Raw genomic sequence first — 16224 nt, forward strand, 5'->3', positions numbered from 1 at the left:
CTAGAAGACCTAGTACACGGAAAGTGTATGCAGAAAAATGGAAGATTTTTATTTTGGAGTGCAGCAAGGAATTTGGAGATTTCTGAGCCTAATTTGAGTGTGGCTCTTCAATATCTTACTGAGTTATTGGACAAAGGTTTGTCCTTCTCTTCCATTAAGATTCATGCTGCAGCAATTTCAGCTCACTATGATTGTGACCCACCATTGTTTTCGCATCCTTTGTTCAAGCAGTTTCTCAGAGGGGCAAAGAATATAAGACCCCCACGTAGAGCTCCTACTCCTGCTTGGGATCTCAATTTTGTGTTGGAAAAACTTACTCTACAACCTTTTGAGCCTGGTACTGCTGATTTAAAATATTTGTCATGGAAGACTGCTTTTTTGTTGGCTATTACTTCTGCAAGAAGGGTTTCTGAGTTGCAGGCCCTTATGGCAGTAGAGCCCTTTCTGATTTTCCATAAGGATAGGGTATCATTACGTACTAATCCTTCCTTTATGCCCAAGGTGGTTTCTAGTGTGGCTTTAAACCAAACTATTCATTTGCCTACTTTCTATGCAGATCCCCAAAATAAAGGGGAAAAGATTTTGCACACTTTAGATGTACATAGGCAGTTGCGTTATTATTTAAGCAGGACTAAGGATTTCAGACAGTCTCAGCAGTTGTTTGTTTCTTTTGCTTTGAGTTCTCAGGGCAAGCCTGTGTCTAAGCAAACTATTTCTAAGTGGATTGGGTTTTGCATTTCTTTTTGTTATTCCCATCATGGCAAGGAGATTCCAGCTGGGATTAGGCCTCATTCCACTAGGGCTACTGCCACTTCAACAGCATTTTTAAGGGGGGTGGCAACTAAGGATATTTTAGAGGCAGCTACTTGGAGTTCAGTGCATACTTTCTCTAAGCATTACCACCTTCCTCTCTACTCTAAATCTAGGGCTGGTTTTGCCACAGCCATTTTGCAAGGCATGTTGGCAGCTCCTGCTTCTTTATGATTTGCCAGCCTCCCTTACCTCTGCTTTGGGATTCTACCCAATGGTTAGGACTGCAGCAATGTGGAATGAAGAACATAGTACAGTTTTGTACCTACCATAAATGTAGATGTTCGAGGATCCACATTGCTGCAGTCCAATTTACCCTCCCGCCTTCCCCTCTGTGTTTAGGGGTGGTGGTGTGAGTTGCTGTATATTATTGTACATCTGTATATATATATATATATATATATTGTATATAAGTTTGGTGCAGGGCTTTTTGGTGTTTTGGTTTGGGCCTTGTCTTTTTAGGGTCTTCTGACATCTGGGGCAAGAAAAGACTGAAGATATGGCGTCGGTCATGCGCATTAGTACCCTGACGTACTGACGTCAGTCTAATGCGCCTTGACCGACGTCAGCCATATACTTTGGTATTCGGGCCGACTGGACAGCGGACTACCCAATGGTTAGGACTGCAGCAATGTGGATCCTCGAACATCTACATTTATGGTAGGTACAAAACTGTACTGTTTGTGTTAGTTTTGAAGGATAAGATAACAGTTTAGTGGTGAGATTTGAATAAGGAGGGAATGGCAGTAGGATTTGCTGGCAGGGGCAACAGTTGTAAGAGTAAAATCAAATATGTTGTCATGTTGTTAAAGCTTAGACTATTTAATCTAGGGGAGGTAGAATTATTAAAACTGAAGAACTGCTAGGCATAAATATGTTGTCATGTTGTGAAAGCTTAGACTATTTAATCTAGGGAGGTAGAATTATTAAAACTAAAGAACTGCTAGGCATATTTATTTTTGTTGTGTAAGTTTTCCAGTTGATAGTTTAGCATATTTGGATTAATATGTATCGAATTCAGCTAACTGAATTAGTTATGTTCATCTGGAGACAGTGAGTAGGATCTATAGTTTAACAGTAATGAGGTAAATTAGCAATAGTCCATGACTAGATGTGGATATCACAGGATTTAGCCAAAGCTGGAGTGGTTTGATCATGAGGACAAAGCACTATGGCACTCTGTAGTCTGAGGAAGTTTGCTTTAATGTGGGTAGCAGGAGGTTCCATGGAAGGCCCTGATGCCTAGCCTACATCCATTGTCCCTGTTGAACTTCTACGCTGGCATTTTGGGAATTATTGAAGTTGCCAGTAAGTCTTCTGATCATAAGACATTGATAAATAGAATTGCTTGTGCAGAGGTATCTAATGGCTGCTAAAGTTGATCAGTTGTTAGGTGATGATCACCTGTGTCTTGTGTACCTGTGTTATTTAGGACTCGGCTGTTCATTGTCATAGCGTATGGGCACATGTCTCTTGACATCTTTGTACATCATAAAGTTGCGGAGCACAGGCCAGTTGCCCAACACTAGCAATTTAACTACTCCCTCAAAGGAATTGCTCACTTCTCCCCCCTTCTGGCTTGTACATTTCTCTTCCATTAAACGTTTAATGCATTGATTGATAGACTTTCTTCTCTCCATTTTAGACCTTTAAGTTTGGAGTTTCTGAAATTTGTCTGTTGAAAGATGCTTTTCATAGTAAACTTCATCTGTGTTTGAACACTATAAGAGTTTCACATTGTTATCTGTATGGGAAGTGTATCTGGTCTTTCATGAGAATTAGAGGCCCCATAGAGCCAACCATCATTTCTTCCCCAAAGTGTTGTCTTGAATTGTCAAGTTTCCTTAAACTAGTCTATTCATCTATTTGTTCTCTTTATAGAAGAAAAAACGGGAGATGATGAAAGCCCTTAACACTTTAAATGTATTCTGTCAGCTCAAGTTTTACCTGAGGCTAGTGCATATATTTAGAAAGGAGGAACAGAGAGTACCTTACCAAATCCTTTCTATGCATATTACTGATTATATTTGTGTATTGCCACTAGGTGACACCCTGTCATTTGGAAAATGTTACTCTGAGTACCTCCACACTGAATATGATTGCCTTCGGTGCCTGCATCTGGAATGGTACATTGCATCTATATCTCATTTACTTGATAGTCTTTTCACACTTTTACCATGCATTATTGCTTTGACCTTGATTACAAGAATCTGCCCCTTTAACAGCTCAACGTTCTTCTGTACTTTCACCTTTTAACCATGCAGTAGATGAAGTTTTTGTGGATGTTTTAAGATTTTCACTGTTTGAGATTCTTTCCATTGTAGAGGGACCTCTGAAGTCTAATGTAATCCATGTTTACTGGGGACCCTTCAGGTTATTGTCCTGCTCTCTCTTTTTTCTGGACAGTCCCTGTGGTAATTGTAGATAGAGTGCTATATAAGTCAGGTGGGTGATATATTTGCATATGCCTTGCTCATTGTCTGTTTCCTGTTTCACTGGCTCTGCTTATTTGGAGTTCAGGGGTAACCTGAATTGAGTTTTTAACTGTAGACAGCATGCCTTTCTAGTCTGGGGTACAGTGATCTGCACTGGTGGAAGGTGTGTAAGGGTGCATTCCCCCAGCACAGGAATGAGAGAAAAAGTGAACAAATCTGAAGATAGCAGCAGAAATCCCAATAGTTAAATGCTGCAAGGTGACCACCTCACGTCATCTTATAGGGTGAGTACACATTTGCTATATTTTAGTGATGGTTAATCACACAGCAGCCTGTGTGATCAGTACGAGAAAAGCACATAGCACAAAATCTTTTTAGAATTTAGGAGACTTTATAATCGTAACAGAGTAAGTGAATGACAGAAAATTGTTGCCTTTTCACCAGTTCTAACAAGTAATCTTTAACAGTTTCTATGGCAACTGCAGTCCTAAGTTAAAAGAAACTGTGGCCTAGAAAACTCACAGAACTGCAACTTGAATAACGCTGAAAATACATTTGCTCAGTTGCTGTCAGATACATGATTTATAATGATTGCTTTAGCTCTTCAATTAATGTTACATGCTCCAGAAGTTTGTAAAATGCATGTTTTATTTCTTCAGAACTCTGGGAAAGTGATGTTCCGATGCTTGTGGAAAAACTGTGGGAAGGTACTTAGCACAGCTTCTGGGATGAAGAGACACATTCGTACCATGCATTTAAGGTAAGAAAAAACTTGCATCTGCAGTCTGCTTTCACTGAACAAATGGACTTTCAAAATGTCAGTGTGCTAGTTCTTTTTTTCTGACTTAATATTGTAGTTTTGCTGACATATTTGAAGTTTTGAACCCTTTTAATATAAATGAACTTCAGATGGGTAGACAAGTGACACTGATTGATGCTGTTACCTGACTTTGTTAGATTCTACCTTGCTGTGCATTGAAGACGCATATCAGAGCTGTAGCTACACTGTTTTGCTTAACATATCCCATAGTGGCTGTCACAAAAGGAGATACTACCAGCTCAACTATCTGGAATTTTGTAAATAATTATATGTTATTTGCGGATATCAACATGATTCATGTGCTTGCGTTACAAATGTATTAGAACTGTACGTCATCTAAGATGGTTTGTACAGACGTGTGCTGAAAGAGATATTTTGTACTGAGCTATAATGTAACCACAGCATGCCCTATTGGAATAGAACAGAAATGTACTTGCACTATTGTAACTGTTTAGATATATATATTTTAATAGTGGAAACTGAAACACAAGGGGATAGCTTGAGAAATCTAGCTGAAATTAAAATTAATTTATGGCCATATAATAAAAGGATGCTGCCTTTCAGTTTCAGTGCAGTAACGGACACAGTGTCTAGAACTAGAAATTTTTGCATCGTCTTGAAAGTGTTTATAGTTTTATGACTTAGAGCTAAGAAAAGCCCTTGTTTTATGTATTTTTACAGGTGGATGCCAAATGTTTTGTGTTATAAAGTTTTTGCTTAACGATTTGTGTTTTATTTGACGTTCCTGCATTCCAGCTTTGTGGTGTGGATGCTAACTGCTACCAGCTGCATCAATTGGGGCTTTACCTGGGATAGAGTCAGATGACAAGAAGTGATGTCATTCTGCAAGCTATCACAGCCGTAATATTTGAAATATTAATTTAAGAACTCTCTGAGAGAGACTGAGTATTCTGTATTTGTCTCTGACCTGACATCAGCTGGAAGACCCATTCACAACATCTGCCTTGCTTACTCTAAGTAAGTTAACTAGGGACTAGTAATTCTTTTAGATATAGTCAGGAATGTAGCAAAGCTTAATTTAGATGTTTTCTTTATTTATTTGGGACTGTTCTGCAATATTGTTTTAAATATTTCCTGTGATTTTGAACTCTGATGCTACTGTGATTACATACAGAGTATTTTCTTGTTCTTTTATTATTTATTAAATATATTTAAACCTTTTATTGTGGCTGATATTTGAGAGAGATATTTAAGTTCTGGGAGTACTTACATATTTATTTGGTGACACTGTGGGCCACTCCTAGTATCCTTGCTCTTGGTTAAACTACCATTCGTATTAATAGTAACATTACACAGTAAGATTGGACACCCTTTGTTAAGGGCCTTAAAGTAACTGATAGAGTTGGCTGGTAGCAGTAATAACTACCTTATAGTCTGGGCAGAAGAGGACATAGATTGTAAACCTGTGCCAGCCTTTCCCAGGCAGGAGTGTGTGTGTGTGTGTGTGTGTGTATATGTATATGTGTATGTGTAACTCAAACCTTAGAGAGTGTGGGTGTCAGTTACTTGGATAGGGACACAAAGCACTGGTTGTACAGAGACGAGTGCTGGAGGTCTTGGCTTGGCCAATCAGCTGAGATCTCAAATCTATAGCAGTACCAGTGGGGAGTTTTATTGGGGATCTGCAGAAAGAGGTTGAAACCCGCCACAGACTGACTGTGGTCTCTGTGTGCTCTTAAGGGAAATTGCACATGATGCAAAGTGCTGTATCTGGAAATACTGTGTGTATACTTGTCATCTTCCCAATGTATGTCCCCTGCTGGTGGTGAGGATTGAGGCTCCTTGATTATTTTATTTATTTATTTACATTTGTTGACCGGCAGTGTCCGACTGGACGTAGGTCCATTTTCAGAGGAGGCCCGGGGAGAAAAGCTCCACAGTTAAAATAAGCAGATAGTAGTTACATTGGATTACATAGCGTTTAACAATTTGATTAACATAGCAATTAATTGCAAACATATTTACAGATGAAGAACATCGTACATCAGTAGACAACTAGAATCTTTATCTGCGAAGTACACAACAGACATTAAAAAATGTTACAATAAAAAGTTCCTGCTGTAAAATAAGTCCTAGGCTTATGAGCATCTGAGCTTGCTATAATCAAGGTAGCTAGTGGGGTGGAAAGAAAGGTAGTTGTTGGATGGGGTGGGTAATATTAGAGTAGGAGTTGCAAGGGCATAGCCAGCATGTTTTTAGGTGTGCTTTTAGTAAAGTTTTGAAGTGGGTGCATGATGGTATGGAGGTAATTGTGGGTGTAAGGGAGTTCCATAATTTGGATATGGCGCAAGAGAATAGTGCTTCACCAGCAGAGTTATTGGCTTTAGTGATCTGCAAGTGATTTTTGTTGCTGGATCTTAGTGGTCTGGTGGTGCAATAGGGTTGGAGTAGATTCTGGAGGGATGGGACATTTAGTGGATGGTTTACTAGTTTGTGGGCTCATAAGAGTTGATACCATTGAAGGAGGTGAAGGAGTTCAAGCCAGCCCAGTTCAGCAAGTGAGAGACAGTGGTGACTACGGTAGGATGCCCTTGTGGCGAATTTTGTGATTTTGTTGTAGCAGGTCTCTAGCTTGTTTAGATCGCATTGCCTTAGTTTGGTATATATTGGAGAGGCATAAAGTAGGGTGCAGGTAAGGTGGGATTTTGCTATTGAAATCTTTGCTGCTTTGGTGAGAAGTTGCTTATTTCTGTATAACGCTTCTAGTTTTTTGTGGACTTTTTTATGGTCATGGATATGTGAATGTCAAATTTTAGTTTGTCTATTTCCACTCCTAGCAATTTGGTGTGTTTAGTTGGGTATATAGTGGTGTTGTCTTTTGCTGTGATGTTAAAGAGAGTTGTTCTGAGTACGTTTGGTGGGTTGGAAGATGAGTAGTATAGTTTTGTTTGGGTTGAGTATTAATTGGGCATCAGATAACCAAGTTTCAACAGAGGAAAAGGCTTCCTGTTTGACTTTTTGCAGTTTGGGTAGGGACTGGGCTGAGCAGATGATGGTTGAGTCATCTGTGTATTGTATATGTACGCCATGTTTGGTGGCAGAGGCTAGATTATTGGTGAAAACGGAGAAGAGTAGGGGTGCAAGGATGGATCCTTGGGGAACCCCTGTGGAGACAGATAGTTGGGGAGATATGTCATTCTGCCATACAACGGATTGTTGGCGGTTAGACAGGTAACTCTGAAACCAGTTGGTGACTGATTGAGAGAAGGATAGGTTATTGAGGACAGAGATGAGTTGTTTGTGTGGGACCATGTCATATGCTTTAGATAGGTCTAGGAAAGTAGCAGAGGAGAGATAACCATTGTTTTTATGCTGAAGGATAGTGTTAGTAAAGGAGAGTAAGGCAGTGGTGGTGCTATGGTTTGGTCGGAAACCATGCTGAATACTGAGACCTGAGAGTGTATGCATCTCTCTAGTATTTTGGAGAGTGGAGAGAGAATAGCTATGGAGTGGTAACTGGTTAGTTCTGTGGAGGGGCCGTCTTTGTGGAGGGGAATTATTTGTGATACTTTCCACAGTGTGGGAATGGAACTTTCTGACAGAGATCGGTTAATCAAGATGGATACTGGGTAGGCCAGAGCATCAGCTGCGATTTGTAGGCATTCACTTGGGAGGTTGTCTGCTGCTAATTTGGTGGGCTTAAGTTTAGTTAAGAGTTTTTTTTATGTTGGAGATACGTACAGGAGAAAAACAGAAGGCAGTGGGGAAATTACTAGTTGAAGGTGTGGGTTGGAGGGGAGGGGGGTTATGTTGTTTAGCTAGTGATAGTATGGTTTGTGTGAAGTGTGTGTTGAATGAGGTAGCAATATTTTCGGAGGAGTGAGGGATGTTAGGAGGAGGGGCACTGACTTTACCTGGGTGGAGGATGGAGTTTATGGAGGACCAGAATTGTTTGGGGCTGTGTTGTGAGGAGTCTAGGGCAGACTGGTAGTATTGGAATTTGTCCTGTTTTATTAGCTTTTTGACTCTATTGCGTAGTTCTAGGAATTTCTGTCTAGTTGAGAGGGTTTTGGTTTTGCGCCAGTGCTCCCAGGCTTTATCCCTGTTTTTCATTTCTGACTTAGTGGTTTTTGTAGCCATGGGGAGGGTTGTGCTGTGGTTCTGGAAAGTCGTATGGGGGCATGGTAATTAAGGATGCTCAGGAAGGTAGTATTAAAAAATTCAACTGCGTCATCAAGACTGAGGTACTTTAGAGGATGCCAGTTACATTCTTTGAGGGATGAGATGAATGTGAGTGGGTTAAAGTTTAGTTTTTTACGTATTTGACGGTAGATGCCACGTTTAGCTTGGTATAGGTATTTTTTGAGTAGGAATGTTGGGGAGTAATCACTGAGGCTGTCTGATAAGCAGCTTGTTATATATGATTGGGGGCTCTTACTGACTAGTATCCAATCCAGGGTAGTGTGCTTGCTGGAGTCTTTATTTATCCTGGTTGGCGACTGGACTAGTTGGGTGAAACTATGAAGGTTTACATGATGGGTTGGATGGTTGCCATAACAGGATTGCCAGTCAATATTGAAATCACTTAAAATGATGGTGGGTAGACCAGCTGAAGAGGTTTTCTAGTGGAGGGATGTTTTGGCCAGGTGGGAAGTAGCATCTAATTATGTTGATGGTTTTCTTTTGGTTTATTTTGAGGGTGGTATATAATATTTCTTCATTGCCCATTTGTGGAGCTAATGATTTTAAGATCTGGATGTGTAGATGCTGTTTAAATATTATAGCTACACCGCCTCCTTTCTTGTTTAGCTGGTCTACTCTTAGTATGCCATAACTGGTAGGGAGTATTTGCTCACTGGTAATGTGAGGTTTTAGCCAGGTTTCTGTCAGGATGACTATATCTGGGGAGTACAAGTCTATGGTGGCATGGAGTTCATGGACTTTGTTGGATATACTTCTAATATTTAGGCTTAGTAGAAGGAAGTCACTTGGCTGTGTATTGGCTGTGATATGGGAGAAGTTGTGGTTTCTAGTCTGATTATGAGGATTGGGGTTGGAGATGGTAGGGCCAGGGTTGGGGTGGATGTCTCCACTTAGGGCTAGTTTTGATATGCATGAGGTTATTAGTTTTCTCAGTTTTTGAATGTGTTTGTTTATTAGGGAAACGTTATGATTGTGCTCTGTGAGTAATAGGTATGGTGGGATGGTTACTATGTTAAGTTGTAGGGATGCTTTATGTTTCAGTAATATAGTTGGTAGAATATGTGGAGGGTGCATAGGGATGGTTCTTGAGTTGGTGGGAGGGGAGCAGAGTGAGGGTGAGACATGAGTGGTGGTGTGAGTAGTAGTACAGTGGTAGTGGTTGAGTGGGGAAATGATGGAGCTTTGGTAGGATGTAAGATATGCAAGGAGAGTGCATGCAGTGAGCATAGGTAAGGTATGCTTGTACATGTTAGTTGAGGAGGTATGATATTAGTGTTGCCAGTGGTGGGGCATCACAGTGGCATAGAAAGGATGGTACCTTTCAAACTCTGAATGATTTTGTTGTGCAAAAGATATTTAACATTAAGGCCAGCCAGGGCAGTGCTGTGTAACTCAGGAATTGGGAGACAGGGAGTTCCAGGCAGTCACCAAAATGTTTCATTGACTGAAGCATTGTCCTTTTAAAAAGGGTTTCAGTAACTACCAGCTGACTAATGCTATAAAGAGAACCTACTCGAAGTACAGTGGCTCACACAATTGAATCCTGAATCCTTTGGCCCTCCTTAGGCTACAGTACTAATATGTGTGCTTCCTGTAAAATGATTCACATTGCATTATGTAACAGCAGAAGAATATGGTTTCTGTTCCTACCTGCCTGTTTAAATTCATCTGTGTGGTTGCTGCTGCTTCAGGTGCACATGTACCCCTAGGCATACCACTGTCAGGTGCTTATATTCTGTTAGGCAGAAAAGATGAAAGAAGAGAGAAGTCACAAACATACAGGGAGACGGTCCCTAATCTGAAACCCTTGGGACAAGCAGAGTTTTGAATTTTGGAATTTTTTAGGTTTTAGAGCCCTCAGACAATGAATTACAAATGCAGCTTAATTAGGAGTCAACATTTACAATTAATGTTTACTGCTAGTAATAGATGACAAGACAGCAGTGAAACTACATTGCATTGTATAAACCTTGTATGCTGTGCTATGAAGAATTGAAATTATTCTTTTTTTCAAAATTCCGGTGCACATTTATTTAGAGTAAGAGTCAAGATTGTTGGAACTGCTCACCGATCCCCCTCCACACACATTTGGTGTAATTAGAAGGTTTTGCAGAAGGTGCAGGGTTGGATCATGGATTGTGACCCTCATCAAGTTGTAGTCAGACATCTGATGATGGGCCAGGAACAGGATTCTAAGGTGGTGAATTAGTGCTGCAGCAGACAGCCTTCTTAAAGAAGTATCATCTGTCTCATTAACATGGGTTTCTGTTAAAGCAGTTTCTCATTAACTCAGTGAATTGCCATAATCTGTTGCTCACTGATAATTTTAGGCCTTGAACAACATGAATTTAACTGATCACACATTTTTACCATGTCATCTACGGAGATTTTTGCAGTAGTGTCCACAATGTCCTCATCATCACTACTATCCTAATGCTTATCTGCATTTAACACCATTGCAGCAATTTCTCCATCGCTCAAAGAATGCACAACAGGTGCATCATTGTCAAGGTTTGACACGTCTTCCATGTCAGCTCAGTTTGACACTTCTTCCATCTCAGCTCCCTGTATGTTTACACTTATGGCCGATATCTCCTCCTCAGCTGTGACACGAAATCCTTCAAAATCTTCATCTGTTGGTTCATTTTCATCAAACATTGTTGTAGGCTAAAGTTTGTGCCAAACATTAGTTAATGTCGATTTCTCAGCAGCTTTCCAAGGATTAGCATCTGCGTAAGTGGTATCCTTAACACTGAACTCTTTCAGGAAGTCTTGGATTCCAACACCTTCACTGACTGCAGCAAGCATACAATTTAAAAAATGATGTTATGTTGTCCTATCTCACCGTAATTCTTGCTGGATGGGCTCGGAGCCAAACCTCGGCTCCGACTCAGCCGATATTAAAGCTTGAGAGCTTTTACTGGCTCAAGGCTATCCCCTATCCCATGGTGCACCACGGCAATTTCCCAGATCTTGTTTGCCACAAAAGCTTTGAGGTTGTCTTCTTTACTGGCTCGTTGGCTAAGTGGAATTTTTTGATATTTTTGCTTATATTTCTTTTTCTTTCTAATCAGTAGTTTTACCCTTATTATCTAGAGTGATTGCGTGAGTGTTCGCATCCTCTGTCCCTTTCTTTAAAAATTGTATGGCCTGTTAGAGGGCCATAGTTGCCCTTTTAAATTAGAGGGCCTTTCCTCTCTGTGTGTAAGTTCTCTTCTTTCTGTCTCTTTATAGTTTTACTATTATTATCGTATTTGTTTCTTTCTCCTTTTCATGAAAACAAAATGTCAAAGGATAAAGATAAAGAACACTGGCCTTCTGGCTTTAAAAAGTGTGATGTGTTCTCAGAAAATGCCGTTGACCGATGGTCACACCAGTTGTGTGTATTGACTTGGGGAGCCTCATTGGCAAGAACCCTGTACCTTTTCTCATGTGTTCAGCACCAAGGTTCTTAATGAATGTAAAAGGAAACTTATTGATAGGGGTCTAATGTGTAGTTCCTTCCAAGAACAGCTGGAACAAGGTCAGACAGTCTCTAAACGTCACAAAAGGATATCTGCATCGGCTCCTGCTTCGGAACCGACAAAAAAATCAAAAGTTATGGAGGCGAAGAGTTCTGGCTCCGATTCTGCTTCTTCGGTCTCAGTGCCATCTGTTTCATCAACGCCGAGACAATCTTCTTTGTCCAGATATTCACCAATCTTGGAACCAGTTTAACCAACATTAAGATCTCCTATTTTGGAAAGGAGGAGATCTCCATCTATCTCCACCCGTTCCTCCAGGACACTATCTGATGAGGATGTGGAGCGGGCGGTGAAGAAGCTGCTCTGTAACCCGGTACTGGCAAAAATTTTAGCCTCTCCAGACCCAAAGGTTTTGGATCCATCCCATCCTCAGTCTAATGTTCCTCCGCTGACTGCCTTGCTTTCGGAGTCTAATGTTTTGGGTCATATAGTGCTGGAACCCTCTGTTCTGAGAACTCTCTGCTTCCTTGGAACTGATGACTCTAACTTCATCGGCTCAGTCTGGAGCAGAGGGGTCTGGGAACCAGCACTCTCCAGTCAACTCCGGAAGGGATAGTCGCCCCAGGTTTTCTTCCGATCCAACCCTCCCTCAGTGCTTTGGCTTGCGTGAGCTCTGCTCCCACGTCCGCTTCGGAGCCTTCTCCTTCGGTTCAGAGTCGACCTTCTGTTTCCTCAGAGCGGAGGTCTTCTTCAGAGCTGGGTGGTAAGGCTTTTGAGGCAATAGAGAGTGCTTTGTCAAGTACTAAAGTCCCGCCATTGGACCCGACGTCCCTCCAGCAGCCGGTAGCAGCCTCTTCTCCCCTGCCTGCCCCTAAGCATAGGGAACCAGAGCCCCAAGGAGCCTCCAGAGGAGGTGTCCCCTCTTCTGAAACCTCCCCAGATTACCCCACTGGAGAGGGTCCCTAGGAAGAGAGTTTGTAAGAGGAAGCGTATTGACTCACCCGAGCCTGTCACTTCTGACACTGATTTTGATGAGTCAGAAGGGTTCCCAAGATCCCCCTCTGAGGATCTCTCTTTTGTGGACATCCTAGAAATCCTTAGACAGAGGAGTGATTGGAAGACCTCTAACCCTACTGAGGATGAATCGGTGTACCTTGAGGCCTTTGGTTTCCAACCTTCCTCCTCCTGGGTGACACCGCCATATGACAAACTGTTAGGGGGTCATATCTCTGAAAGCTTGGACCTCTCCAGACACAGTAGAGCCTGTCCTGAGGAAGCATAATAAAATTATTACTGCTCCAGAAGACAAAACTTTCCAACCAAGGTGGTACCCGTGCATGCTATGGTGGGTGGTAGCAGCAGCCACAAAGAAGGAGTTATGAGACATCCTCAAATGTCCGTCCTCTTAATAAAGAGTCTAGGATGAGGAATAGGTGTGGAAAGCGTACTTTTTCTTCAGCAGCTTTTACCTTACGATCGCTGAACTACCTGTCCCATTTTACTAGGCTACAAAGGGATCTCCTAAAGGAGTTGGGAGATACCTTTCAGGGTTCAGTAGTTTTGGGATCAGCTGACAAAGTTATTTTCGCAGCTCTCCACCCTTACCTCTATTGCTAACTCCTCCATGTGGCTGATTTCTTACGCAGCTTATCTCTTAGGAGACATTCCTGGATGCGTCTATGCAATTTTACGGAGTCCTTCAAGTCTTCCTTTACCAATGTCCCTTTTGATGGTTCAACTCTTTTTGGACTTCAGGTAAAAGAGACTTTGACTAGGTGCGAGCAGGAAGGAAAAACTTTATCTGCTGTGGGAGTCTGTTTCTCCCTTCCATCAAGACCCTATCCCAAGGGTCAAACAGGAGGGAAAATGTGGTTCTGTAAATCCCAAAAAGGTTTCCCTTAAGCACGTGGTCAGCCCTCCCCTAGAGGCAGAGGGGGAGGTTATAATTTAAGGCACCGCTCTCGTGGCAGAGGGGGTCCGCAACACCGGGGTTATAGAGATGTTTTCTGTGATCGGCCCTTTCATCGCCCCTAAAGGGTTGCCTGACTGTCCGTCTCTGGAGGCAGTCGGGGGTCGTCTGTCACTGTACCCAAGCACCTGGCTACAAATTTCTCAAGATCGATGGGTACAAGATATAATTTCCAGAGGTTACCTCATTCCTTTTGTTTCCGATCCCCCCTACAAGTAGGTCTTTACCAGATGTACCACCCAATCAGATAGACCATGCAACATTAAAGGTTATCTCATTGCTTCAAAAAAAAGAGTCATCCAAGAAGTCCCCACAGAGCAAATAGGATCCGGATCTTACGATTCTTTTTAGTTCCAAAAAAGACCAGGGACTGGAAATCAATTCTAGATCTCAGCCAGCTGACCAAGTCTGTAAAAAAAAATCGAAGTTCCGTATGATCACTCTGCAGTCAATTTTTCCGTTTATTGGAAAAGACAATTGGATGTGCTCCATAGATCTTCAGGACGCGTACTACCATATCAAAATGGACAGGCGCTCCAGAAGACATCTACTCTTTTGGCTGGGAGCCAGTCATTTTCAATTTTGAGCACTGCCCTTTGGCCTCACTACAGCCCCCCAGAGTGTTCACCAAATGTATGGCAGTGGTCACGGCCCACCTGAGACGTCAGAGATTCCGGGTGTTTCTGTACTTAGACGATTGGCTCCTCACTGCTACCACTATGCACCAACTAATCCGAGCCAGGGACGAGACTCTGTCCTTCTGCACCAGATTAAGAATTATAGTAAATAAAAAAAATCCTCCTTATCTCCGTTGCAGCGTATTGTCGTCTTAGGCTCAGACCTAGACTCAACCACCACAACAACAAAACTGACACCAGAAAGGACAGAATCGTTGCACAACCAAGTCAGACTGTTGCTGACTAAAGACAAGTACAGGCCAGGATAGTTCAAGTTCTAGGTACTATGGCGTCCACCATTCTTTTAGTTCCCCTAGCCCATCTACACATGAGAGTGTTTCAATGGATACTATTTGCCCAGTGGTCAATGCAGGATCTACCCTTATCCCACCAAATACTCATTAGAAACTCCTGCAAGGAGGATCTAACATGGTGGTTACATGCAGATCAGCTTTATCTAGGTTGTCCATTTGTTCTCCCTCAACAAAATGCAGCCTTGACCATGGACGCTTCCCAGCAAGGGTGGGGGGGCATTATCTGGGAATGACGGTCCAAGGAATCTGGCAGGATCACGAGACCTACTTGCACATAAATGTTCTGGGGATGAGAGCAGTGATATACGCATTGTAAGCACTTCTCAGTTCTCTTCCCACCAGGACAATTGCAGTTCAATCAGACAACATGTCTGTAGTGTGGTACATAAACAAGCAAGGGGGAACCCAGTCTTTCCCACTTTGTTGAGAGGCGCAAAGAGTATGGAAATGGGCGATGGACTCTCAACGTTTTCTGGTAGCAACGCACATTCCGGGGAAGTCCATGTGATAGCAGACAAACTGAGTCAAGCAATTCCGAGTGGTCCCTGAAAACAGAAGTTGCAGAAGAGATTTTCCACACATGGGGCCATCCTTGCTGCTATCTATTCGCAACATACATGAACGTCAAATGCACCAACTACTTTGCCCTCATTCCCCATCTGGGGATATCACCCAGGGACGCTCTGGTCCACAATTGGCCTCTGGGACTTCTTTACGCTTTTCTACCCTTTCCCCTCATACCCAAAGTGGTTCAAAAAGCAAAACTGTTGAAGAGTACCCTGATCCTAATTGCTCCTTACTGGCCTCACCAAGTCTGGTTCCCCTTCCTGTGGCCTTATCTATTGGAGGAACCATGGATTCTGGAACCATCTCCAGATCGCCTGATTCACCAATCAGGACAGTTCCATCTTACCAGCCAAACCCTGAAATTGACAGCATGGCTGCTCCAGTTCCAAGAATAGCGAGGTGTATATCCCTTTTTCCTACTGTAAAATACATCCTCATTTCTTCCCACATACCCTCCACCAGAAAATTAAACTCCAGCAAATGGAAAAGGTTTTCCATTTTGGTGGAAAAACAAGGCATAGATCCCTACTCAGCTCCCATAAAATCTATTCTGTTCTTCCTCGCATCTGTTTTTCAAGAAGGAGCTGCAGTTGCTGCCATTAGAGTTCAGTTGGCTGCCATCTCAAAGTTTCATTTTGGGAACATGGGAAATTCTGTTATGTCCCACTCTTTATGTAAAACCTTTTTGAAAGGAGGAGTCCGTCTCACACCTCCAATCAGGCAACCTCTGGAGTCCTGGGACTTAAAATTAGTTCTGATCTCTTTGATTTCTCCTCCATTCGAACCGTCTTCTTCATCCGACTTGAAATTGTAGTCTTGGAAGACATTGTTCTTAGTAGCTATAACATCTGCTAGGAGGATTTCAGAATTGCAAGCTCTAACCATTCAACCTCCATATTTTATTTTTCATAAGGACAGAGTTTCCCTAAGAACTAATCCTTCTTTCCCCCCTAAGGTATGCTCAGAACATAATCTAAACACAACTATTGAATTACCAGTATTCT

General features: G+C 42.1%; 1 protein-coding gene across 1 annotated transcript in view; it reads left to right on the forward strand.

Moving 5' to 3' along the window:
* LOC122816814 (zinc finger protein 704-like) overlaps positions 1-16224 on the forward strand; it is a 977436-nt gene that overhangs the window by 413075 nt on the left and 548137 nt on the right. Inside the window, exon 5 of the mRNA XM_044089856.1 lies at positions 3905-4005. Within this exon, the coding sequence (XP_043945791.1) occupies positions 3905-4005 (101 nt within the window). The remainder of the gene's footprint in view (positions 1-3904; positions 4006-16224) is intronic.

This window comes from Protopterus annectens, chromosome 12.part0 (genome assembly GCF_019279795.1).
Source record: "Protopterus annectens isolate FY-2018-M chromosome 12.part0, PAN1.0, whole genome shotgun sequence".
Classification (NCBI taxonomy): Eukaryota; Metazoa; Chordata; order Ceratodontiformes; family Protopteridae; genus Protopterus; species Protopterus annectens.